This window comes from Pimephales promelas, chromosome 9 (genome assembly GCF_988280905.1).
Source record: "Pimephales promelas chromosome 9, fPimPro1.hap1.1, whole genome shotgun sequence".
Lineage (NCBI taxonomy): Eukaryota > Metazoa > Chordata > Actinopteri > Cypriniformes > Leuciscidae > Pimephales > Pimephales promelas.
The window spans coordinates 30717041-30741890 of NC_142777.1; the positions used below are offsets into that span (position 1 = coordinate 30717041).

Consider the following 24850-nt stretch of genomic DNA (forward strand, 5'->3'; position numbering starts at 1 on the left):
AAAACAATCCAATTCAAACCACTCTTGAAACAACTCACAAAAGATCCAGGAATTTAGTTTTCTAGAAGAAGAACATCCACAAAGTAGGAAAAAAGCTGACGTGGAGACAAAATATTATTTTGAATAGACTAAACCCCAGCCATAGTGAATGACTGTCTGTGGTGCAGCAATCTATCTTCAGTTTCTAAGATTAATCCGATGCTAAATCAAAGCTACACACCATTAGTGATGACAAAATGTATATGAGCCCGCAGATGAATACTCTACTCCTGAGGGAGTTGAATTTTACAATCTGAAAAAGCTCAAAGGTTCAAAGCGTTCATGGCAAAAATGACAAATGGCTTTCTTTGTGGCGTCACCCAGTCAAAATGTGTCTTTCATCCTCATAAGAGAGCAGATGAGAGACAGACAGAATGAGATTGACTGCGGGTGAGCCCGCATCCCACTTTCGCTTTATATTCAATTGTTTATACAAAACTTCATTATCTATAAAATCTAAAATGTACTATTTCTTCTTTTTCTCTTTCTTGACTATTTCTATATCTTTCGAGAGCACAAGCACATCTTATCACTTAGGTCACTTGGCCTTTCATCAATACCCAACTTTTTGAAGAAGAGCGGGAGAAAGCATCAAGCCTGGATAATTCACACCTACAGTTTACAGAGATGTGTGCGTCAGTGACCTTTCTGGCCCTGAAAAAGCTTTGATAACTCAGTTTACGGCAATGCGTGAATGTGATAAGAAAGGTGGGAGAGGAATCTCAAACGCTCTGAATACCAATCTCAGGGATTTGGAAAAGCATTAGAGGATTTTTCACTTCCTGTCTATAGTGTTCTGCTCGACTCAACACACGGGGCTAAGTAAATGTCTTAAGATATTATATACAATGTGACATTTCCCTTCGCCCTGACCTTTTACAGTCTGGTGCCGAAGCAAGGCCTTTTGATCTCCCCCTGTTTTCTTAATCGTACAAAGGCCGCGAAAGCGAGTGAGACAAGGTTAAACATGGTGCCACTGTTCTAGGGGCCAAATGTTGACACTTAAGATTGAGTTTGATACAGTCGCTGTGACAGATGCTGTGAGACAGTTGCCGAACAGCTGGGCACGCTCTGTTTCTGACAAGAATGACATTATCAAAACTCCCTCCTATACATAACAACTAGGGCCATTTTAACATGTTGTGACATTGCTGGAGCAAATGATCACAGGGCAATCAATGGGAAATTACCACCCATTTGCAGTGTCTCTTCACAAGAAAAACAACACTGTGGGTTTTCACTTGGTAAAAAAAAAAAATCATCAGCAGGTAATTGTTAACAAGTCAAAAAATGATTTTCAATTTTAAGATGGGAGGACAATTACAACTTAGTTGTTTCTTCATCAGTAGTTTCTCAGCAGATAACTTTGAGGACTACTAGAGGATAATCCTGCAGGGAAACAAATCAATTAGGGCTTGATAAACCAAATTGTTTATCTGATAGGCTTGCTATTATTAAGGGAGATGGATGAGATACTAAATGAAATATGACAATTTGTACAGATGGAAATTTCTGAAATCTTTGTTTTAATTTGACTGATTGTGTATTATAGTCAGCATCCAACGAAAGCAAACTCAACTGGCACATGGTTGCACCTGACAGAATGAAGAGAGAGGGGAGGAGAAATAATCAGAATAGCACAAGAATCAAAAGAACAAGATGCAAAAAAGAAGGCTAGAAGATTAAAACAAAAATCAACCCATACAAAGGAAGACCTAATGCTGAAATACTAATACAAATATGTTTTTCCCCTCTCTCAGTGTGTTTCATTCACTTGTTTCTTTCATGAATGAATCAACACTATTGAACGACTCGCTTGCAATGATTCAATGACTCATCTTTCTGAATGAATCAGTGTTTTTAAAAGAAACCACCAGCTGCAGTAACCATTTAACCTGCAGAAAGAGTCACTGTAAAATCAATAATAGACCACAGACTATACATCAGAATTAGAATGGTCGATGTGTGGTAAATGTGTACAGTGTAGCATAAATTTAGGTGTTGTAAGCTCAATACCACTGGCTTATAGTACAATGTAAAATTAAAATAAAAATGGAAGAACAGCTCACAAAGTAAATGACAAGAGACAGACAGTAAGGAATCCGAACTAACCACAATTCTCCTCGTCTGCCTGATTTCCACAGTCATCCACACCATTGCAGTGTAGTAGCTGAGGAAGACAGGTACTGAGGTTTCCACAGGGGAAGTAGCCAAGCGGGCAGTGAACCGGATCCTCTGATACATTAAACATGGTCAGCACCACTTCAGAGGAGACAAACACAAAAGAAAAGAGAAAAAAATTTAGCATATTCAGTCTCAGGTTACTCTGTTGTATGTGTGTGTTTCTTGCACTATGAGGTGTAACGTCTTTTTTTTTTTTTTTTTTTTTTACAAATATTAAAGTATTTCTAATGTGAATTTGAACTATTAGTAATTAATTACTAATTTTTATTTCAAATATGTTCAAACATGTCAACTTGCAATGTCCCCTTTTCCTGTTTTAACATGATATAACATGTTTCCAAAGATAAATAATGGCAGAATGTAATACAAATTTAAGATTTAATTAAAAAAGGTTCTGTGGGTTTAAACACAATTTTGACAAATAGTACAAGTACAACTAGTCATCTCCGTACAAAAACGGTCAATGACAAGATTTAAAGTTACAACTAAAGTTAAAACAAAAGCTAAACTACTCATCCATTAATATACGCAATGTATATATTAAACAGTAGGATACGTCAATATTAAAATATACCCCCTTTAAAGAATGAACATCACAAAGCTGCACAACACAGCTACTTTTCTCATGATTGATAAAAATCTAAGAAAGGTTTTATTCTTATTCTTAACTCGATGTATCACTTTCAACCTTTGTGTATGACTCAGATTACTGCAGTCATTTTCAAAGCAACCTATAGGTATATGAATAAACACCCCAACAGAAAAAGTAGATGTGTGTCAAAGTGAAAAATTGCTATAGCACAAAAAAAGCTTGGAGGCAGGGCTATTTATCACTTAGTAGCTTTTTTTCTTTCTGTGAATAAAGCAGCACAGTTCTAGGCTGGATTTATACAACAGAGAAAATGTATTTATTAATTCAAAATCACCCACATGCATTATAGTTGCATATTTATATACTCTAGAATGCTTTGAGTCCCATGTTCTCCCAGGGTACGACTGCCGATTCCTTTTCCTTTCCAATTCAGTTGTTAAAACGTATAATTTGTCTAAATTAAAATTACTGACATGTAATAATAATAAAAACAGACATATTCAAAATCCAAAGCTTGATTGTATTGGCAGTAGACTGACTTACTACAGGTGACTTTTTTTCTAATAGGCTACGTCCCTTCATTACAGTAAACAACGTATTAAACGTGTTTTTTGTAGGATATGTCTGTAATATAACAAAAGTTATTTTTCGTTTATCATGTTTCAAAGGTTGTAGTTCTGACTTACATCAGGTGAAATTCTGCCAATAGCTGCAAATGACCAAATGGTTTTATTTTTATGCATCAAATTTGTATTATAATAAATGTTTTAACCACTTGGTGGAATTGCCAGACATTCCTTTAGGGACCATGTGCTGTGGTACTGGTAGCGCGTCAAAGCATTCTCAAGTATAAATGCGCAGCTATAATTCATGCAGGTGATTTTGAAGTAATATTATATGTTGATATTCAATGGTTAGATACTGTTAAAACTAATCATGGTATTGATACAGTATATTAAGATCCGTTGTGTTGTCATTTCGTGTTGTACATTTTCCGTTGTGTTGCAGCTCATTTACGTTGTGTTGAGGTTTAATTTTGTTGTGTTGTGATGTGAACTTATTGCTTTTTAAATTTCGCTGTGTTGTGCACTACTGGGCCACCATATTCTTATGATAAATTTCACATCATAAATACAAATCGGAGAACATAAGACAATCATGTTGTTGTTATTATTATACAAATTGTAGATCACAAATAGGTATTCAAATACACATACACATTTTATTTTATACCACAGAGGGATTTTAACAGAGGGATTGACTTCTATACTATTCATGATATTTCAACGCATTCTCATCCCCTGACCCCAACCCTTAAACTGAACTTTTTTTTGCATTTTTAGATTTTAATTAAAACATTGTTTAGTATGTTTATTCAGCTGGCTTCCCTGTTGTGACCGTTGGCTGGTCCCCTCAATGAGGGCAACATCTGACCCACTCCAGACTATAGTCACACACACAAAAATTGCATAAAATTTGTGCAAACAAGGGTGCATGAAAGGAAAACATGATGTGTGTTTCAAACCCCATTAAGCTGCCTACCTAGACTGAATTTTGGGACATCAGACAGGTGTATACAATTCTTTTGTAAAATTTTGTCACATGCAGCCTAATATAATGTACAGTAAGTAACTATGTAGACATGTCATTTCCTGTTCCTTATAATGCATTTTAATATCTACGAGTGTCGGTAGCAATACTATAGAGTACCTCGTTCATCCTCCTTCAAAAACTTATTTTAATAACTGAATAGCCTACTTTAAGCGTTTACGAATTAAGCAAATTCAATAAAAAACGACATCAAGTAAAGGTTTGGTGGATATATAAAAAATGACCATTTTTAGGTCTTTTGTTTCAACACAAAAGTTAGATTACAAGTCAAGTTAGACACGCGCTAAATATACTCGCAAATCGCCTTTGCTTGATGAGGTAACCATAGCAACAGAGACTTGATTAAGCTATTGCCCGTATCGGAGTGTAGATTGACAAAACAAGTCTTCTTTGAATCACGTAATTATTAAGGATTTACATGTCACAAAGTCCATAGTGTTTTGTTCAATGTGACTTCAAGATAAAAAAACCCACAAAACGCCTAAGGTTCAGAAGAACCTCAAACGAATGCAGGAAGAAAATAACTAACGTTCAATGTCACAGAGTTATTCGCACGTGCATGCCAGAACGGGTAATAGTAAAGTCAAATTAATCAATTTACCGGCAATGTACCAAAAGCAAAGGAATAATGTATCAGTTTCCACAAGGGGCAAAAAAAAATGTTTTAAACTATTTTTGAAATTGAAAGCAAGTAACGTTAAATGGTAAACTGTTAATAATGAGAGTTGATTTGAGTGTTAAACTTAATGCTGCTTTCACTATTCGAGTGAATGAGGAAAACACCAGGTGAAGCAGTAACTCACCCGTCACTCCACACATTAAGAGGCTGGCGATGTGAACTTGCATGGCAACGGCGACTGACGATGTGATATGATATCCGACAACAGTTGAAACCCTCTCCCTCTGACTGATACAAAAAAGGAGAGTTGTGCACTTCCTTGTTGTTTCCAGCCTCCTCCAACTAAGAAAAAAAAGTTGTATGCGAATTGCACGATTTGGACAGGTCCGACTGTTCCGGAGAGATGCTCAGCGCACTCCTTTGCGCGCGCGGTCTGAGTACGGAATGCAGAGAGCGCGCGCACATACAGAACGAACAGACACCCGGGGGAGGGACTTTGCAATAACTATCGCTTTCCTTCAAATTGAAAAACAAATGGTGGTGATGCTAATAGATCTGTGTTCTATGTGTTCTAAAACGTTCTGTGTTCAATGTTCACATTCTTTTTAAAAGTAGACATTGTTGTCAGTAAAAATAAATAAATAGGCTATATATACAGTTTCCTTATTTTAAATGGAAAAAAAATATAATAGATCTAACATTATATTTCATGTAACATTACAGTCAAATATAGTTAAATAGCCTATTTGGAAGTACAGTAAAAAGACTTAAACATAAACTGATATCCTCAGAAATCCCTATCCAACACCATATTATGATGGATTCTTTCTTTCTTTCTTTCTTTCTTTCTTTCTTTCTTTCTTTCTTTCTTTCTTTCTTTCTTTCTTTCTTTCTTTCTTTCTTTCTTTCTTTCTTTCTTTCTTTCTTTCTTTCTTTCTTTCTTTCTTTCTTTCTTTCTTTCTTTCTTTCTTTCTTTCTTTCTTTCTTTCTTTCAAAAATAAGAGAGATCATGCAAAATAAATGTTATTTTTAATGTAACATAAAACCCTAATGTCCATTAATAATAACAAGAAAGATTTTATTTTTATTTATTTTTTGCAATATTTGTACTTTGTCTCAAAATGCTGTCTAGATGACCTTTCAGCAGGGCAATCTTCATGACTCACCACACTGTCTCTGCCCTGTAAGCGCTGCCCAGTTCACTCCCATCTACATGACTTTTTAATCATGAATGGCAGAATGGCATTACACCCTGTCTGAAGAAACATTGTGGCAGCTTGTCCTTGTGCAACAGCCAGTTCTGGGTCACCAGCTCAGCAAGAAAACGTTCCTATCTTATACATGGTGATCAAAGAGGACCGCATTTAAAGCCACAGTAGAAAGCCTTTCCCGTAAAAGAGAAACTGCAGGGTTTCAAGTAATTTTGAACATAATATAATAATCCTAATTAATGCTATGAAAAAGAAAGTTGCTGAGAAGATAAAACTTGCGATTCCATGGATTTTAAATCAGAAGCATATGAAATAAAATCAAAATTTAAAATATCCAAACGAGCCCTAAGTCTATTCTAGAGGTAGGCTATTTGGGGTTGTGAACAACCAGCGGGCATTGGCCATGGGCTAGTTTTTTTTTTGTGTGTGTGTTGACCTGGCAACCCTGAGTTTTGCTACACACACCCATGGCTGCAAGCAGAGAAAATTTCTGAAATCAATAGCTAATTTACAATTAACAGCCTGAATACATTTACAGGGAGCTCTCTTCAAAGCTGCAGTCTGTAGCTTTTTAAGGGGTTAAAATGATCCAAAATACATAGGCTATTTGAAAATACATAACCAGCCAGTGTTTAATGCTATCTGCTTGCTGTAGCTTGATTTAAAGCGGTAAGCTTGCAATAATGTTTTTAATTCCAATGATACTGGTGGATTTCCGCAGGGGATTTGAGCATGTCTTTGCGCCATTACTTCACATCTGCACATAAAGAAGAGTCTCGGCTAGAAGGCTATATTGCGTGTGAGGATGTTGGACGTGGAGATTTACAGCCTTTTCTCATAACACTTGATATAATTAAACTTATCAATTTGATGGCGGATCCAGAAAGGTTCAAACGACAATCATCAGTGACAACAGATTCACCCGCTGTAAAATGCAAAAGACTTCGTTCGGACTTCGGAGTGGCTACAGAAAAAAAGAGACTGCAACCGGACCCATGCGAAAACAAGAATACATATCGGAAGGACATTACATGTACTGTAGTCACACAATGCTGACATTGTTAACATTAACATGTTGAGAACAAAGTATAGTTTGCACGGTTTTGCGTGATGATGTGCATTTTTTTAGATTTTATCAGCGTGATTTTCATTCTCACCCCAAGGCGTCACCTTTGACCATGCTTCAATATTTGACGTTTTAGGCGCCCTTTTTGCGTCACTTACATGACGCTATCCTACGGCGTCATCTAACTGACGCTAAAGGAAAGCGTCTGTTAGAGGACGCGGTTAGGTTTAGGTGTGGGGTGGGGGTAGGGTACACGCGATCCTAGGGCGTCATCTAACTGACGCTAAAGGGCGCCTAAAGCGTCAGATATTGAAGCATGTCCAAATGCTTCCCAAGGCGTCAGTTAAGTGACGCTTTGGGGGTGAGAATGGGCTGCAATATCAGAACCAGAACAAAAGTGGATGTTTCTTTCTTGTTCAGATGACATTCTCCGGTGAAAATTATTCTGATGGTTATACTTCCAAAAAGAATAATCTGTGATTCTGAATGCCAGTATCCACATCGGCACGGTGACTGACAGCCGCACACTCTCCTCAAACATTGTGTTCATCCGTGCTGTGCAGTGTCGAACTACAACTCATGTAAAGATGATAATTCCGCGAATGACTGCAATTGCAGATTTCGAACAGAGATGGCGACAAAGAGGAAAAACAGCTTTAACTTCCCTCTGAGTCGCGCAGAGACCCAGATACTCTGAGTGACACAGCCTTCTCATTATAGCAGCTTACATGCATACAACTTTTTGCTTACATTTGGGTTTATCGTTTTGCAAACAGCTGCTTGCGCATTGGGGACTAGTGTACACAAAAAAAGAAGGTTCTTTAAAGCTTATAGTAAAAAGTTATTTTTAGATCCATATCATTTTCAAGAAACATTTTATGCTAGGTTCCTTGTGTTGTGGAGACACAAAACATTCCAACACATTCTCTAAAGGCTGCCATGAGCGTAGTATTTCGACGAAATGTCATATGGCATCAAAGGATGAGAACGAGCTCGCCAAACTGCATGTTAGAAATCAGGAATGGTGAGAAAACATTGTGCTTTTTCATCGTCACACCAAACTTGTCTTCTTCAGCCGACAAGTTTAAATCCCGTCTGGCCAGAGCGCTTCCCAAAATGTTTACTCAGGTCAGATTAGGCGGAGAGTAGTTCGGTCTTTTGGTTGCACTTTTGAGTTTAGTGTATTGAAGGCTAAAGTAGCCAATGGGCTCTATGCACGGCGTTATTTCCGGTGAAGGATTAAGGATGCTCGATAACTTCCGCCGATCATAGAGTCCAATGCAATACCGAGAATTTATATTGAATTTTATACTCCATGGTTATACTAATGAAACGTTAGTCACAAAAACAGATAAAACAGACACCCCTCGTTGTGTTTATGCTTCTTTTTAAAATTATATTAAATAAACATAACTATATATAAAATTACATCTAAACGTATGTACGTTTCGTTTCAAAGACGGGAGGACAGTAAATATTGAAGACTCTGCCATAATCCCGTTTTCTCCGGTTTTCCTCCGCTTTAATCTACACAACCGGAAATGGACGAGCATCCTTACGTCAAATGCGGAACTTATGCGTGCATATAGCCCATTGTGAATGGGCAGTAGGTGAACCCTTCACAATGTTGAAAAGAAAAAGTGCGAAAAAAAGTCATGATGCAATAGCTTTAAATGTTCTTTGTGTGTGTGTGTTTGACAGTAATAATTGAAAACTCTAACAATATGGATCACAAATTAATCATCTCTATTTTTTAGTTGAGAATAGTACTCAACTAAACAGAGCAGCTCACACTTGTTGTTAAAAATAATAATAAAATCATTATAGGAAAACAATTTGAAAAGTTAAAAATTATAGACACTTTAAGAATAATATTAAGAACCTGTATTTGTGTAGTTCGATGGTTAAGCTATCAGTAATGAGGTGGTTCTGAGCCCGTTCTTATCCTTTGTACATCCATATGACATTTCATCGAAATACTACGCACATGGCGCCCTTCAGCGTCAACGCAGAACCCAAGGCATGATCATAGAGGAGAGTCATCCTTTAGCGTCAATATGAGATGCAGACCCTACCCCAGACCATAACAGTGCGTGTTATACTGACGCTAAAGGGTGCCATATGCATAGTATTTCGACGAAATGTCATATGGTGTCACCTATATGATGCCAAAGGATGAGAATGTGTTGGTTTGTCTACAAACCAACACATTCTCATCCTTTGGCATCATATAGCCTTTAGCGTCAGTATAACACGCACTGTTATGGTCTGGGGTAGGGTCTGCATATATGCTTAGACTTAGAAGCACATCCGTTTGTCTTTGGTATGTGCCAGTGGATAGAGGCAAAGTCTTTGATAGTGGAATATGCTACTGAAACTTCTTTCTGTTTGCATAGGATTGAAAGTTCAGGAGTGTCTTTTGGAATTTTAAAAGATTTTTAGATTTAGATTGCCACAACTAAAAAGGTGAAATGTGAAATGTGAAATTTTTTTTTTTAGTTTTACAATTAGGCATTTCATGCAGCCTAATTGTAAGACTAGCATTAGAGAACATGCCACAAACCATTAAAAAGTGACACCTACCAGTCCGAAATGCATTATGAAAACTGGTACAAACCATTAAGTGCTGGACCTTGACATTGGCTCTTCACTATGAATGTAGGTCTAAGTAGTAATGTAGGTCTGTAGATACAGATGTTAAATGTTTAAATAGAACTGAATTGTTCACAAAAACCTGAAGGCATCTCCAGAAAGACTGCATGTTCACACTGAAAAAAAAAAATCTATTTCTCAATACATAAAATGAATTGTGAAATATTAAAGCCATATAGATGAAAACAACTAACCACATATTAAATGATATATTAGATCAATATCAGACTCTGATAACTTGTTTTTGTTACCGTCTCACACACAAATTACAAATACACCACATGTGGATCTTCTTCAAGTGTTGTAAGTTTTGGTTTATATAGCGCTGGTCAATTATTACACTTACTTATACACCTACCGGCATGCACGCATCATCATGCAAAAATGTAGGTTAATGGATGCAACTGTTAATGCGGTATTCGTAGTGAGCCATGATATATTTATTCCGTGTGTATTTTGAAATGGACAGTTTGAAGAAAGTTATTTTCGCAGTAGATAGGTTAAAAAAAAAAAAAAGCCTCGGAGACAGGCTGTTAACCCCTTAAAGGTATTTTCCACATTTTTCTTTTCTGACTAATAAAGTCTAATAAAGTTAAGAACCATTTTTCTTAAGAGTGCGATTGACACTTTTAAGTGAAACCTGGTGATCTAGAGTGGTCATTCTGGCAACCTGATTTTATTTTGTCTCTCAATCACTCTTTTCCAAGTAAACCAAAAAAAAGAAAAAGAAAAAGAAAAGGAAAAATAAAGAACCCACCCCCCGACACCGACCCAATTTAAACGCTTTTAAATGCAAACCATAGAGCTGATTTTCCAGGCCAGCTAATCTCGGGGAAGGATGCGCATTTCTAAAGGAGCTTCATCACTGCTGTGGTTTCTGGGCATGCTGAAGAAATTAAAATCTGTTTAAGGCAATTGCTTTTAGACACATCAATGAAAACTCAATTATGAGGAAGCAAATCATTGATTTTTGGCACATTTTTGTGTGAGAATGATCATTTCAGTTTCTTTTCTATTAGCTGTGGTTGTTTAGCGATAGAGGATGCTCAAGGTGGGACACTAACACGTCCTTCCTTGTACCAACCTGTCCCTAAATTTCCACCAGCAGATGCTTTTCCCAGCATGCCTCTTCTCTCTGTTTTCCCTTCTCTTAAAGTTTTTTTTTTTTTCCATTAGTCTGCATTAGACCAACAGGTGAATAATAGATGCTCGTTTAGTGTAATTGAAAGAGGCTTTATTACAGTTTTCAATAAATCCACAGTCAGATCTATCCAGGTCTATGCAGTAGCTTTGGATAAAAGCACCTGCTAAATAAATAAATGCAAATGCAGACTCATGAAACCAAGCATGAATACACTATAGTGCAACATGAAGTCAACAATTTCTGCTTAATTGAACAATAATTCAAATTTAAACTAAGGAAACAGAAGTAAAAATATGTATGATTTTTAAATGCAAATTCAGCTTTAGTGAGCATAAGATATTTCTTTCAAAAAACTGAACAAATCTAGAGATCCCAATCTTTTGAACGGTAATGTACACAAAAACAGAATTTGTCTTCTCGTAAATCAGATGCTGGAATGTCCTGCAGTTGTCATAAGGGTGGTATAAGGTATAAATCACTTTTCTGTGCCACGACTCATTTATAACTAGAGTCAATTAATGTTTAACCATAGCCTTTAATTTTGCATTATGTGAAACACAGTATTTGAGTGTGTCCAAGTAGGCCAGTTTTAAGTAGTTTCAATGTAATTTTAAAAGTGAAATAATTAAGTCAAGACAAGCAAGCCAATCTTCTCTTAATCTGCAAAAACATTCTTAAAGGGCTAGTTCACTTTGAAATTATTTTTTGATACGTTTTAGCTTACCTCAAGGGCATCCAAGATGTTGGTGTCTTTGTTTTCACAGTAAATCTCCATGACTGATGGAGAACAACGGTTTGACCGAAAAATATAAAAATTGAAAATACTGTGGAAACAAAGACACCAACATCTTGAGGTAAGCTAAAACATATCAAAAATTAATTTCAAAGTGAACTATTCCTTTAGCTCAGAAGTACAACTGTTGAAACATTATGGCCTTGCAAGGATTTGCTCTTCTGTCCAATGTTACACTGTGAAAATAGCCTTTTGAGAAAGATGTATTATACAGTCATCCCACTGCAGTGCACCCTTTATATGGGCCATCTTCAATCAAAATGAAGTTTTTTCCCATCGTTATTAAATGAATATCCACTCAACATTGCTGAGTTAAGTCAGAGAAAAGAGGGGGAAAGCTTTAAAGTAAAATCAACATGAAGACCTTGGCTGAGTGACTTTATGTATCCATCAAAAGGCTTGGACAGAAATGGATGTAATTAATGTTATGTGACACACATACAGGTGTTGAGGATTCCAATCGAGGAGAAATCTCACCCATTGTCCAGATAAACACCGCAGTATTTGGCAGGTCAAAGAGAAATGTGCCGATGATATGTGTGTGTCCATGAGTGCTGAGGGAGAATGAAAACAGACCTGTACTCTACTGTATCTCCACTGTCCCAATGCTTCACACTGACTCACTTTAAAGACACAGGACTGGACAGAAACACGTGAGAGAAAGAATAAAGAAGAAATGATTGGTTTGCTATTCACACACACACACACACTCGGTAAAATTCATCTGCTTGTATCTCCTCCTTCTCTTTCAGCATATGATACAAATTAGAATTATATTACTCAAATCACTGGCAATACAAGTTTAGTCAGAGGAATATACATAGCGCTCTCTTAAATAGATAACAAATTAACAAGAGCTTATAAATATATTAAAGACTTTTGAATTCGTCTTGTCTGGAGATCATCAAACTGAGAACTAGTGAAATTAGTAGGCTACTCTCAAAAATCTATATCAGATGAGCAAACGGCAGTTTTGTTATCTTTTCCTATCACACTCAAAACACAATGCATAAAAAATAAGATATATTTATAAGATATAAAACATATATATATATATATATATATATAACTTTTCAGTATATTCTCTTGTTTGGTGTGTGTTTCTTTAAACAGGCAAGAGAGGGGTTTGATCGATATTTTTACAATAGCATGTAAAAAAAAAAAAAAAAAAATAGCTGTCAAAATTACTCACCCAGCCTTAGACTTCTTTTATTGAGTTACAGCACTGATGCATTTAACTGAGGCTTTTTGATAAATGGATAAATGTTGACTAATGGACCCATATAATGTCAAAGCGAAACATTTTTATATTAAAACATAAAAAAAGAAAGGAAAAAATGATCAAATTTGGCTTTTCTTTTTGAGAGAACAAATGGCAGGTGCACAGTAGAACCCATAAAATAATATGGATAACACTAAAATTCAGTCATCTCGCATGACACAACAATCAATATTGAGTTGATGATGCGCATTGAAAACAACGAAGAGTTGTATGAATGAAGTATTCCATAAATGAAGGAGGGGAAATGTCAGGAAAAAACAAACAACATGCACATATAATAATAATAATAATAACAATAAAACAGTCTACTTCATAGTTCTTGAACTTGTCTATTTGCAAATTTGTACATCTTGTCAACCTTGCACATGCTGTCATTAGCTGTCATTTTTCTTGCCAATCTAATGAATGAATATTATTTTGAAAAATCAATGGTAAATTATATGATTTTGTGTAAAGAACATTAACTAAAATAATGGAAATAAATAATGGTTACTACGATTAAAAAGGCAGCTGTGGTTGACAAATCACATAAAACGCACACAAAACATTAAAAATTATGCAAAAAGCATTAAATAACCTTAAATAGTTAAAAAACTGCTAATAAAATGAGAATTCAAATATTTAAATAAAATGTTACAATAGTCTATGTTTCTACAATAAGCTTTTGCTTTATATATAATGAATACACAAAGATTAGATTGACATTTAGTTTTCACTGAATAATAGGCTCAACTGAAGAACACACCACAACTGTAACCCACGCTTTGCCACAAAGAACCAAAGAGGACACAACAGGACTGACACTTCCTTTCAACTTGTTCCCTTGCACCAGTCAAAGAAAGAGAGTAGCCTACTTAAAAATCCACTCAAAAAAAATCCATCACTTGTTGACAGGATGACATTGTGTTCGAATGTCAAGAAACTCTGCACACCCTCCTGTCTTCTACATTTAACCTCACAATGTCTGAACTGCTGCCACATCCAAATTGACACAAAATCTAAGTCCACCCCGTCAATGAAGCAGAGACAAACCTCAAAGCTAACAATTAAGACACTTAATTTTTAACGTTTAATTTCAAATTATATCCAGATTGTTTAACCACAGAAGAACTGGCTCCAAAGTGTCTCTGAATTTTTTATTTTTTGTCTTCTGAGAACAGCAAAATGGAGCTTTTGTTTCCTTGCCACAGTCTACTCTCGGCTTGTTCAGGTGATCAAATCGACTCTCTAACAGCCACTTAGCTAACTGCTTAATGTTACTTACGGCATTACAGAAATTTTAGACTTTCTCTAAAGCTGCTTTGAAATGACATATTGTGAAAAGCGCTATCCAAATAAATGTGTTCTGATAAAAGGACAGCAACGCCAGTGACTTCGATTTCATGTCGATACAAACACACAAAATGCTTTGTTTTAAGAGCTACCAGATCACATACATTAATTAACATGCAAAAAACAATCACTTGCTATGATGGCTCCAGAATGTAAATAACTCTGGGTAATATCAAAAAGCATTTAAGAGTCATGACATGTTTCAATTTCCGGTTGTGATACATGAGAACACTTATTTTTATACAGGGCAGTTGGGCAGTAGCAGCGCTTGCCTTTTTGGTATGAAGCTGCAAAAGTGAGAAAGCATTTGTGCATTTGCACATATAAACCAGCCACTAGTCATGAGTTTTTTTCCCAAACTGCTCTGAGACAAGAAGGTTGAGGATCCAAATGCAGTATTATTAATCCAAAGTACAGGCAAGGTCTAACACAGGCAGACGGTCCATACAAGCAGACACAACAAGGGAATACGAGCAAAAGAGTAACCCACAGAACAGGCAAGAAATCCAAAACCAAGGTGAATGCTCAGAACTGCAGTGTAAAACTAAACAAGACTTTACAGATAACTAATGAAAAAAACAGGCTTATGGGCTGAGCTAAACAAGATAATGAGACACAGGTGAATGTGATAATGGATGAACAGTCCGGGCAGTGAGTTATGGGAAATGTAGTTTGTGAGGGAATGACAATAGTCTGATGTGGAGCCCTCTGGTGGCTCTCAAGGGCACCCCAGCGGGTGACCGTTACACTATTCCTGAAAACTGAGACCCACACAGCATTTGATCACTGTTCTCACAACATTGCATATGACGTACTTCTACAATTTGTTATCTACCCAGCACTGTATGGTCCTAACCTAATGATGATCCTGACTTTATCTCTATATAGTGGAATCTTAGTTGGCCAATGATTTTTTTTTTTTTATGAATAAATTCAAATATTGGTATCTGGGTGTCTTTATGCAGCTAACAACCTGAAACAGTTGCATCTAATTTAGGATAAGAAATGGAGTGGAGGTGGATATTTTAAAGGCAGAATGACATGTCTTTGAGGGTCAAAATTCCAGCTGATAGACAGGTGTTCAAATAGACTACTTATTTGCATCTGTATCAAACAAATAAATAGTTAAAAAAAAAATCGATATTTTCTGAAGTATAACAGTAAAAAAAAAAAAAATTCACATATTTTTCCTATTTTTGACAAATCACTAATAGGAGGCTGAGCATAGAAATTAAGTCTCAAGCATCACCATCTCTCTATTGGAATTTTCCCATTTCTTCTGCAAAATGACCATTGAAAGACGAACCCCTGCAAAGATAAAATCACTATTTGATGAGCCATCACTGAGAAATAAAGGGAAAAGACATTAATTGCAGGGCAGGATGAAGAGAAGCCTTTTACATCAAACAAACCAAGTCTTCTGTGACAGAAATGGTCATTTCATTTATCCAATCATGGTCTTATTAGAAGCAGAATAAGTTGAAAGAAATAGAGATAAAAATAGCCAGAGAAGCTGCTTTAATAAAACATATCAGACATTCCCTTGCAATTAAACTCTGGAAAATCAGAGAGGCAAATGATAAACAACTGGGTTAAACAGCCATCAGGTTATCTAAGATGACTTCTGAGAAAAAAAATGAAGGCAAGTAAATGAACCAGATTATGTATGTCAGCTTGGTATGTCTGTATTTTATATTAAGCTGGTCAATTAAAGGGGGGGAATATGACCGATGATAGAGTTCGTTGCCAAGAGGAGGATGCATTTAGCTCAAGTGCCCTAGTTAACAACAGCATTCATAAAACATTTTACTTCTGTAATCTGATGCATAAACAAGTGTTTTGCAAAATCACTATGCACTTTAGAATACTGTCATACAATGTGCCTCCTCTGGCAAATTCATTTTTTTTTACTGCTTTATTGACTGGAGTTCCCTTGGGGATTTAGAGCTGGTTTGGCTTTTAATCCCACGTTAACAACCCTGTCTCGAATGGAAATTTCCTCATGCTCAAATACACAGTGCAAACTAGCTTAAAAGATACAAAATGCGTGAGGAGTACACCTTTATATTGTTATAAACAGAGAAAAGGCATAAAAAAAAACTCAAGACATCCATTGAATTAAATGATCAAAATACCCATCCATTGCTTAAAGTCGAACTAAAAAGATTCAGGAGCTTTTGTTAAATCCATTAGTTTAGCTAAGTTATTCATCTGAGCTCCAAAATGAAATCTTCCTGCTTGTTAATGGAGAAAATCAATTTACTGCACGCTTGATATAATTTTCACTTTCTCAGCCATTTCCATTTTTGGTGCAAAACGGTGAAAAATTGATTAGTTGCATTAAATGTTTTGACCTTGTTCTGTTCACACTGATGGAATTTTAAAAGGGTTCACCTGCACTGACAGGAAGACGAAAATTGCATCACTGTAAAACTTATACATGAACATAACCACAATATAGAGAAGACACCAGCCATACCAAATAGGTTTCAAAATGGACCAATCTTCATTATTAAACATTATATAATTAGGCCTAAATCCTTATATATATATATTAGGGCTGTGCAAAATCCAAAATAAAAGTCTGTGTTTGCATAATATATTTGTGTGTGCTGTATATAATTATTTTGTTTATATAAATACACACACATGCATGTATATATTTAAGAAAATGTGTTATTCATATATAAAATATTTATATTTATATAATATAGATTGTATTTATTTATATATACAGAATTTAAGCGCAAATAATTCTTAAATATATACATGCATGCATAGGTATTTATATATACAAAATAATTATATACAGCACACACAAATATATTATGTAAACACAGACTTTTATTTTGGATGCGATTAATCGCAATTAATTTTTGCACAGCCCTAATATATATATAATTGGGTTAAAACTGGGTTATATTTGGTTAAAATTGGGTTAAAACAACCGAGCATTTTTTAAGAGTGTATATACTGTATATATATATATTAAATCATTTATATAATTATTCATTATTTATATATTTTTTATATATTTTTTTGTATTTGCATAATGAGATATATATATCATTATGCAAATACAAAAAAACATACAAATAATAAACAGATGTAAAAAAAGGCATTTACAATAATTTACATTATACATAAATTAATACACATTTTGCATTTTAAAATAAAATAGTAAAATAAAATTCTGCAACCGATGTTAGAGCTTTATTTATTTTGTCTTATTAATCTATGTGAGTAATGTGAGGCTATCAGCTTTTTAGCTATTCAACTAAATTAGCCAGGTAACTTAAGAGCTTGAGACATGACAATAACACAGGAGAAATATTTAACTTCCTTTTTCGGTTTGCGAACAGACCAGAAAGTAATGGACAGGGCGTGAGGATTACTGTTACCTCTATATCAAGCACTCACACAACAAGTAAATTGTTTCTGGAGATGCCATTTATGTGTGAATTTTTTTAAAATTAAATTAATGTCTTTATTTTATTACTTTTATTTTGATCAAGAGATCCTTTCACAAACAATCTGCACAAACTAACTTTTTCTGTTTCCGAGTTTATTTCTATAATGCAGCATATGTCAAAACATTCAATGATGGATTGGATACACTGATAGCAAACCGCCATAGACGGAAGTGCATCAGCTTTGTCACCAGTTGAATTTTTAATGACAATGTTCATGAGCAGTTGATGTTCATTGCCAGTAATTGAATTCACAGCGCCTCGACAAACGGGAACATTTGAATATGTAAATGCAATCAGCAATATAGACCAAAAGAGAATTTATGTTTGTTTGGGCGTGGAGAATAAACATGTCATTAGGTGAAAACAGGGGACGCCCCACTGCAGCTCAGTTAATATTCAGTCAGATGTATCTTTGATTACACAGATAGAAGAGCTCTCTGAAGTCATTCTGAGCCCACCACCGCAGGAGGGAGATCATTTCATTACTCAAGTGTGTTTTGCAATTCCATTGCGTTCAATTCCAAGTGAAGGACCCTTGGCTAGGCAAAACAGGAACACCATCTTCTCAGATGATGAAATAAGATTCCACGAGCAAAGATTTGGTAACTCTGGACCTTCGAGAGTAAACTTTAAGATGTTGGATTACTGCACAGCACACACCAATGAAAGTTATAAATACTGAATTTGTGGGAAAAGCAATACGCTGGGAACCTTACATGTTATATAAATGGCTCAGTTTAGCTTGTGTATCACTGCACCTCAAAAGAAATGGATATAGTTTAGAATTTATCTTTGTTACACACATTACATTTTTCCCGTAAATTAAAGGCAAACGATAGTTTATGACATTCCTCTTAATAAACAGAACATTTTGGTTTCCCCCACAGTTTTTGGAGATTCACTCATCCACAGTAGCTTTTTGAGTCACCATATTTCAAATTGTTTAGGCACATTAAAAATTACATTGAAAAATACAATACCATTCCAGAGTTCGGGGTCATTATGATTTTTTGTTTGTTTGTTTGTTTGTTGTTAAAAGAAATATTTCTAATAAGCGCTGTCCTTTTGAACCTTTCATCAAATTACCCTGAAAAAAATTATAGTTTTAAAATGTTCTTTTATATTGTAATAATATTTCACAAAATTACTGTCATAGCCTATATTTTTGATTACATAAATGCAGCATGGGTGACTATGGACTATTATTATTATTTGTAATGAATTCTTTTGAATGAATTTGTAATGAATTCCTTTAAACCATTTCTGATATGTTACAGATCAGAACTGTAACTTCTAGAGACAACATAATTTTGATGAACATATGATTTAAAAAAAAAAACATGCCAAATATGAACATGATAATCAAAAACTAGGAAACAATTTTTACTGAATGTAATAATCCAAAAATGCAAAAAAGGTCTGCACTAAAAAAATATTTGATTGTAAACAGGAGATAAAGATAACACACGTTTCGGCTCTGACACTGAAGGCAAAGGTACATGGGTCTTAGCATCTATAATTAGCTGGGAGAGTGCAGTGAGTGTTTTTATACTGAATGTACAGACAATCCTCACTGATTTACCTCTATTTTCCCATTTTTATGAGCATCTCTTGAACAGCATTTGCTTTAGGCAGCTGCTTTTGTGGTCTTTTAAAAGCTTTAAGTGGAATAAAACCTTATTCTCTTTCATAGCCTCTATTCTTTCGTCCTAATAATACATCTTCCAATAACATAATAATAATGGCTGGAACACATTCTCATCCTAGGCCGTCATCTAACTGACACGTTTGACCATGTGTCTAAATCTGACGCACATGGCAACCATTAGCGTCAGTTAGACGCGGGTAGGTTTAGGTCTGAGGTAAGGTTAGGGTTAGACCACTAGGAGGCACGTCTCATATTGACGCTAAAGGATGCCATGTGCCTCGGCCTTGGGATGAGAATGAGCTGAATAATAATACAAATGTTAATTGTTTGTTATGTCACAGGCAGTGCATTAACTAATGGTAACAAATACAACTTTTGATTTCAATAATGTTTTAGTAAATGCTGAGATTAATATTAACTAAGATTAATAAAATACTGTAGAAGTACAGTTCATTATTAATTCACGTTAAAAAAATGTAACCAATGAAACCTTATTGTAAAGCGTTACTGATTTCATGATAGCTAACACTTTGATGCTAGCCTGGATGCCAGCCCGAACCCCGCCCACAACATTTTTTGATCGGGAAGTTCGGTCTGGACTCGATCCATTGAGGAGTACTTATGATCAGGCAAAAAATGTTCGCGCCAATCAAATTGCCAGGGCGGGCTTTATACGATGATGGAGAGATGATCTGGATGATCTTAATCATCACGTTATCAAAGAGCGCTTAACTGGTTTCCCTCAAAGATGACTGAAGCTGGAGAATTGAGATGTATAGATTCCACTGTCGCGTCTGTTGTAAAAGAAATCGACAGCGCATTCATTTTAATAGATGAACAGAAAACTGCAATCAAAGCATTTGTCGATCGGAAAGATATTTTTGCCGTCCTTCCTACATGATTCGGGAAAAGTGTAACTTATCAGCTGGCTCCGATGGTCGCTAAGAAGATGGGACGTAATGAAAAGCCTGTGGTCGTTGTGGTTTCTCCTTTGGTCGCACTCATGGAGGACCAAGTAAAAGAAGCAACACTCGCTATTTTACTTCTATAATAAGTAAGTTCTGTAGTTGACTTACTGCGTTGCTCTGATTGGTTGTAGGTCTACCGATTATCCAATTGAGGGCAGAGTTGTTTTTTTTCTGGTTCGGTTAAGACACGCCTCATAATCAAAGCCCTACGGAGAAGTTTCAGACTCATTTTCCGACAAGGAGTATGACGAAGTCAGGCTACTTTGATGCATACAATACATACAATTTACAACATCAAAAAAATGATTCTTGAAAATGAAATCTTGATTCTCACTGTTTTGTTTGGTAGAGTAAATATTATTTAGTAATATTATCATAATTTCCATATTTCCATTTGATGTATGCATTCTTATTGTATCAACATCTTTTCATAGACTGGTAATACCAAACTCTGCTACTTCACAAAGAGTCTAGAATGGCATAATTAAAGTATAAAATCACTGGTTGTCTGAAGTATAAAATCATTGGTTACCCGTAAGCCAATCACATAAGGCAATCATCTCTCTCTCCAACTTAAACATCACCTCCATTCAAAATGTTTAACAAACACTCTCCTTGTTCAGGCTTCAGTTTGCAGATGCCGGGAATATTCTCCACAACAGAGCGAGTTGCATCCCGTGTCTCTATATCCACGGCCGTTTTCGATTACCATAACCTAACATAGAAGCGTCTACGACTACATCACGGCTCTCAGCCCGCCCTCTGATCGTTGATTGGCCGGCTATTTTCAGGCCGGAGGAAACTGAAAGACATGTCGATGTCTCAGACTGAGTACAGAACCGAACTGAAACTGAGCGGAAGTACAAAGTCTGACGTAGTCAGGCTAGTCTTTTCATCGAATGCCAAGGAATCAAAGGATAGAAAAACAGAAAAACAACAACAAGGAACTTTTTTGTTGCCCTTTTTGGACCTTCCGGCCCCGCCCCTGAGGAGGTCTGTGCACACCACTGATCCTAAATCCCATGCAGCCCCCACTGTTCAAACTTGATGAGAGACAGAAGAGTTCAACACCTCTGTTTCACAAGTCTGTCAGCACAGAATTGATTTAATCCACACGCTTCACTTACATAACACAACACGTTGTGGCATGTCTGCTGTGCCACTGCTAACTGCTGCCTCACAGAGAGGCTCTTGGTAAGCAGTTATCATTTGAGAAGTGTCTGCAGTGTAATTCGCCTCCCTCCTTTTCCTACCTTGAATGCACAGGCATTGGAGGTTTGCTCCCATCATACATCTGATGGCAGGAAAATTGATGCCAGGCACCATCCTGACAGTCAGACTGGCAAACACTGAACAATAGTCTGTGCCCTCAGAATGAGTTCACTGTAGAGTTTAATGACAGGACTTCCACAACAGAACAGACTTTCTGCTCTTAATAGCACAACTGGGATCCCATGCTTATAATCTTATTTCCACACTCTTTCAGTTTCTAAGCCAGGGCTATGGACCTTGTCTGACTTAATTTGAAGATAGAAATACTGAGCCGTGTGCAATCAAGTCCTGTTTCGACTAGTGATGGTCTCCTTTCAAAATGTCTAAGCTCAGAGTCTTGCACCAAAGTGCTCTGAATGCTGAGTGCAGTTCAACTGAAATCCCACCTTCATAATACAAAGGATGAAGATGCCACAAGCTTCTAAAGACACGCCATAGTGACTTAATTCTAATTCTACTTGAGGGATATGACTGATGGGCCCATTGTGTCTTGTTAGCTCTTGCTACACAAACTGAGAAGAAGCCCTTGAGCTGCCTGAGACCATCATTCCATCATTCCCTTTCTGTAATGTTGTAATATAAAAGCTGTAATGTGACCTCTGTATGAGCTGAGGACAGGATATTTTAGGGTGGTTGGGGGAGAGATCACAATGGTTTTCAAGGCAGTTGGATGGGAAAAAAATTGTCAGTGGAAGTAAAATATTCAGGTCCATTCACAGAGGGATAATGAACAAAGGGCTAATCAGGGGTGCATTTCCCGTACAACTATGTAGTTCGCTGCTTCACTACCATAGTACGATGCATCTTTGGAGAAGTCAACTAGCTAGTCACGACTGTTTCCCGAAACCTATTGTCGCAAAGTATCGTTCAACCATGTTGGTTTCGCACGTGGTGGAGTAATAACTACTTTTAATGAAACTGTTTGAGATCCAATTAACACTATATTTTTATATATAAATTACGGACATGTCATCTGAGGACTGTTTTAATTGTTTTTAGTCATTTTGCTTTATTACCAGACTCAATATTTGGCTCGTTCATACAGAGCATGTTCGTACATGCGCACTCTTCAAAATCGGTACTTTAAATCTTTTGACAAACTAAAAGACATGATATGACATTCAGTAGAACCGGCGCATTTTATTTAGAATACATACAAATGTAATTTACGTCATTTAGTAAACGATTGTGTGTGTGTGTATATATATATATATATATATATATTTCACCATATCAGTATCAGCCGATATATGATCATTTTGTTATCATTGCCAATATATTTTTTTTTAAAAATGGCCGATATATTAGAACCAATAAATAATGGATTATTTCCTTCAGCTGACACACTTCAGATGTGTACTGTTCTCCATTATGGTTTTGAAAAGCTAGAAATATAATTCGAATCACTTCAAAAATACAGTTACAAGTGCAACATGTGCAGTACAAGTCTGTCATAGAGAATACATGAAATCATCATGTGAACAATATAATAGTGTGCTTGGGACATGGCCTTTGATGGTGAGACTTTGGTTTGTGCTATCAGTCTCTACAAAATTATATAAAAATTCGTATTCAGATTTATCGGCCAATATATTGGTTTTTCACTTTCAAATATAAAGAATTATCGGTTATCGGTTTAGACCAAAATGTTTAGGGTTGGTAAATTTTTTTTAATGCTTTTGAAAGACTATTTGAAAGTGAAATCTTCTGTAACATTATAAATGTAATATTAAGTCATTTTGATCAATGTAATGCATTTTGTAATGCAATTTGTAATGCATAACTTCTTTAAAAATTTAACAAACCTTTGATTGGTAATACATGCCAAAAGCATGATTAAAGTATCCCACTTTTGATTGTATTTCTGTATTAAACATACATTTTAAAAAGAATGTTTTGCTCCTCTCATTCAAGATTAGTTTTCTATTATAATTAAAACTTGGATTAGATCAAAAGAGTGTTTGCAGTGAGGTTATGAAACCATGGAAGCAAAAAGTATGATATTTTCCCCCTGGACATGTGATGAAGTGAACAAAATTCAAAAGCACTTGATCAGATTATGTCTTTTGTAAAAATAATACTTTTAAACTTACTTTTCCAACTCATCTAAAGAAAGCCAAGGGTAACATAAAACGTCACACTTTGGTGTATGTTAGTTCAACATCAATAAAAGTTGTTTTGCAAAATCCAATCATTTGCTTGACTGCAGATGTATATTTCAAGACACCTGTCACAAATGAGATATGATTATTTTACACCACACACATATTTCCTCGTTGCTTTCACACCAAAATTGTGAGTTGACGTATTAAAAATTTAAAACTACTTTTCTGACACATGAAAAGGTCTGCCATTCAAACATGCAATTTATGAGGCATCATATTTGTATTTACATCTGTCATCATGGTCACACACATAGTGTGACCATGTAGTGTGAAATGTGACACCACATTTCAAATGTGATCTTACAATGTGCAAGAGTCTTTTAAATGCTGTTTGACTTCAATTAAAATACATTTTACAAGTTGAGGTGTTCCATTTGTAAATGTACTCTAGCATTAATAATGAGGCTGCTTTGGCAGGGTCCCTTAAGGAAGAGTTATGACAACTGGATATTAATGCACATATACTTACAATTCTGTTGGTATACAAAGAACATTGAGATGAACGGTGTTTTTTCCAAACCTCTGATTAGTATTCATTCAATGGTACAGTCGACACCCGGGGAAGAGCTACTTAAAGGTGGGATCAGTAGGAAATTGAAAACAGAAATTTGTGCAAGAAAATTGTGCGGTGGGAAGATTTTCCGGCAGGACAAAAGAAAGAGGGGAGAATACCTCTGTAGAAAACGACTCTTAAAACAGGACGACCCAGCAGAAAATGAAAAAAAAAAAAAAAAAAAAAAAAAACATTCTTATGGTCTTTTAAATAAAATTATTAGTGACAATTTGCAAATATTTGTAC

General features: G+C 35.7%; 1 protein-coding gene across 3 annotated transcripts in view; it reads right to left on the minus strand.

Annotated features, from left to right (window-relative positions):
* rxfp1 (relaxin family peptide receptor 1) overlaps positions 1-24850 on the minus strand; it is a 72724-nt gene that overhangs the window by 34795 nt on the left and 13079 nt on the right. The window contains exons 1-2 of one of the 3 annotated variants that reach the window (XM_039649211.2): positions 5230-5287; positions 2152-2301 (exon numbers count right to left, since the gene is read on the minus strand). In XM_039649211.2, coding sequence (XP_039505145.2) covers positions 2152-2301; positions 5230-5272 — 193 coding nt within the window. In that variant the 5' untranslated portion in view covers positions 5273-5287. Of the gene's footprint in view, positions 1-2151; positions 2363-5229; positions 5288-24850 lie in introns of those variants that run through there. The other 2 variants (XM_089134982.1, XM_039649210.2) reach the window with 2 other exon arrangements.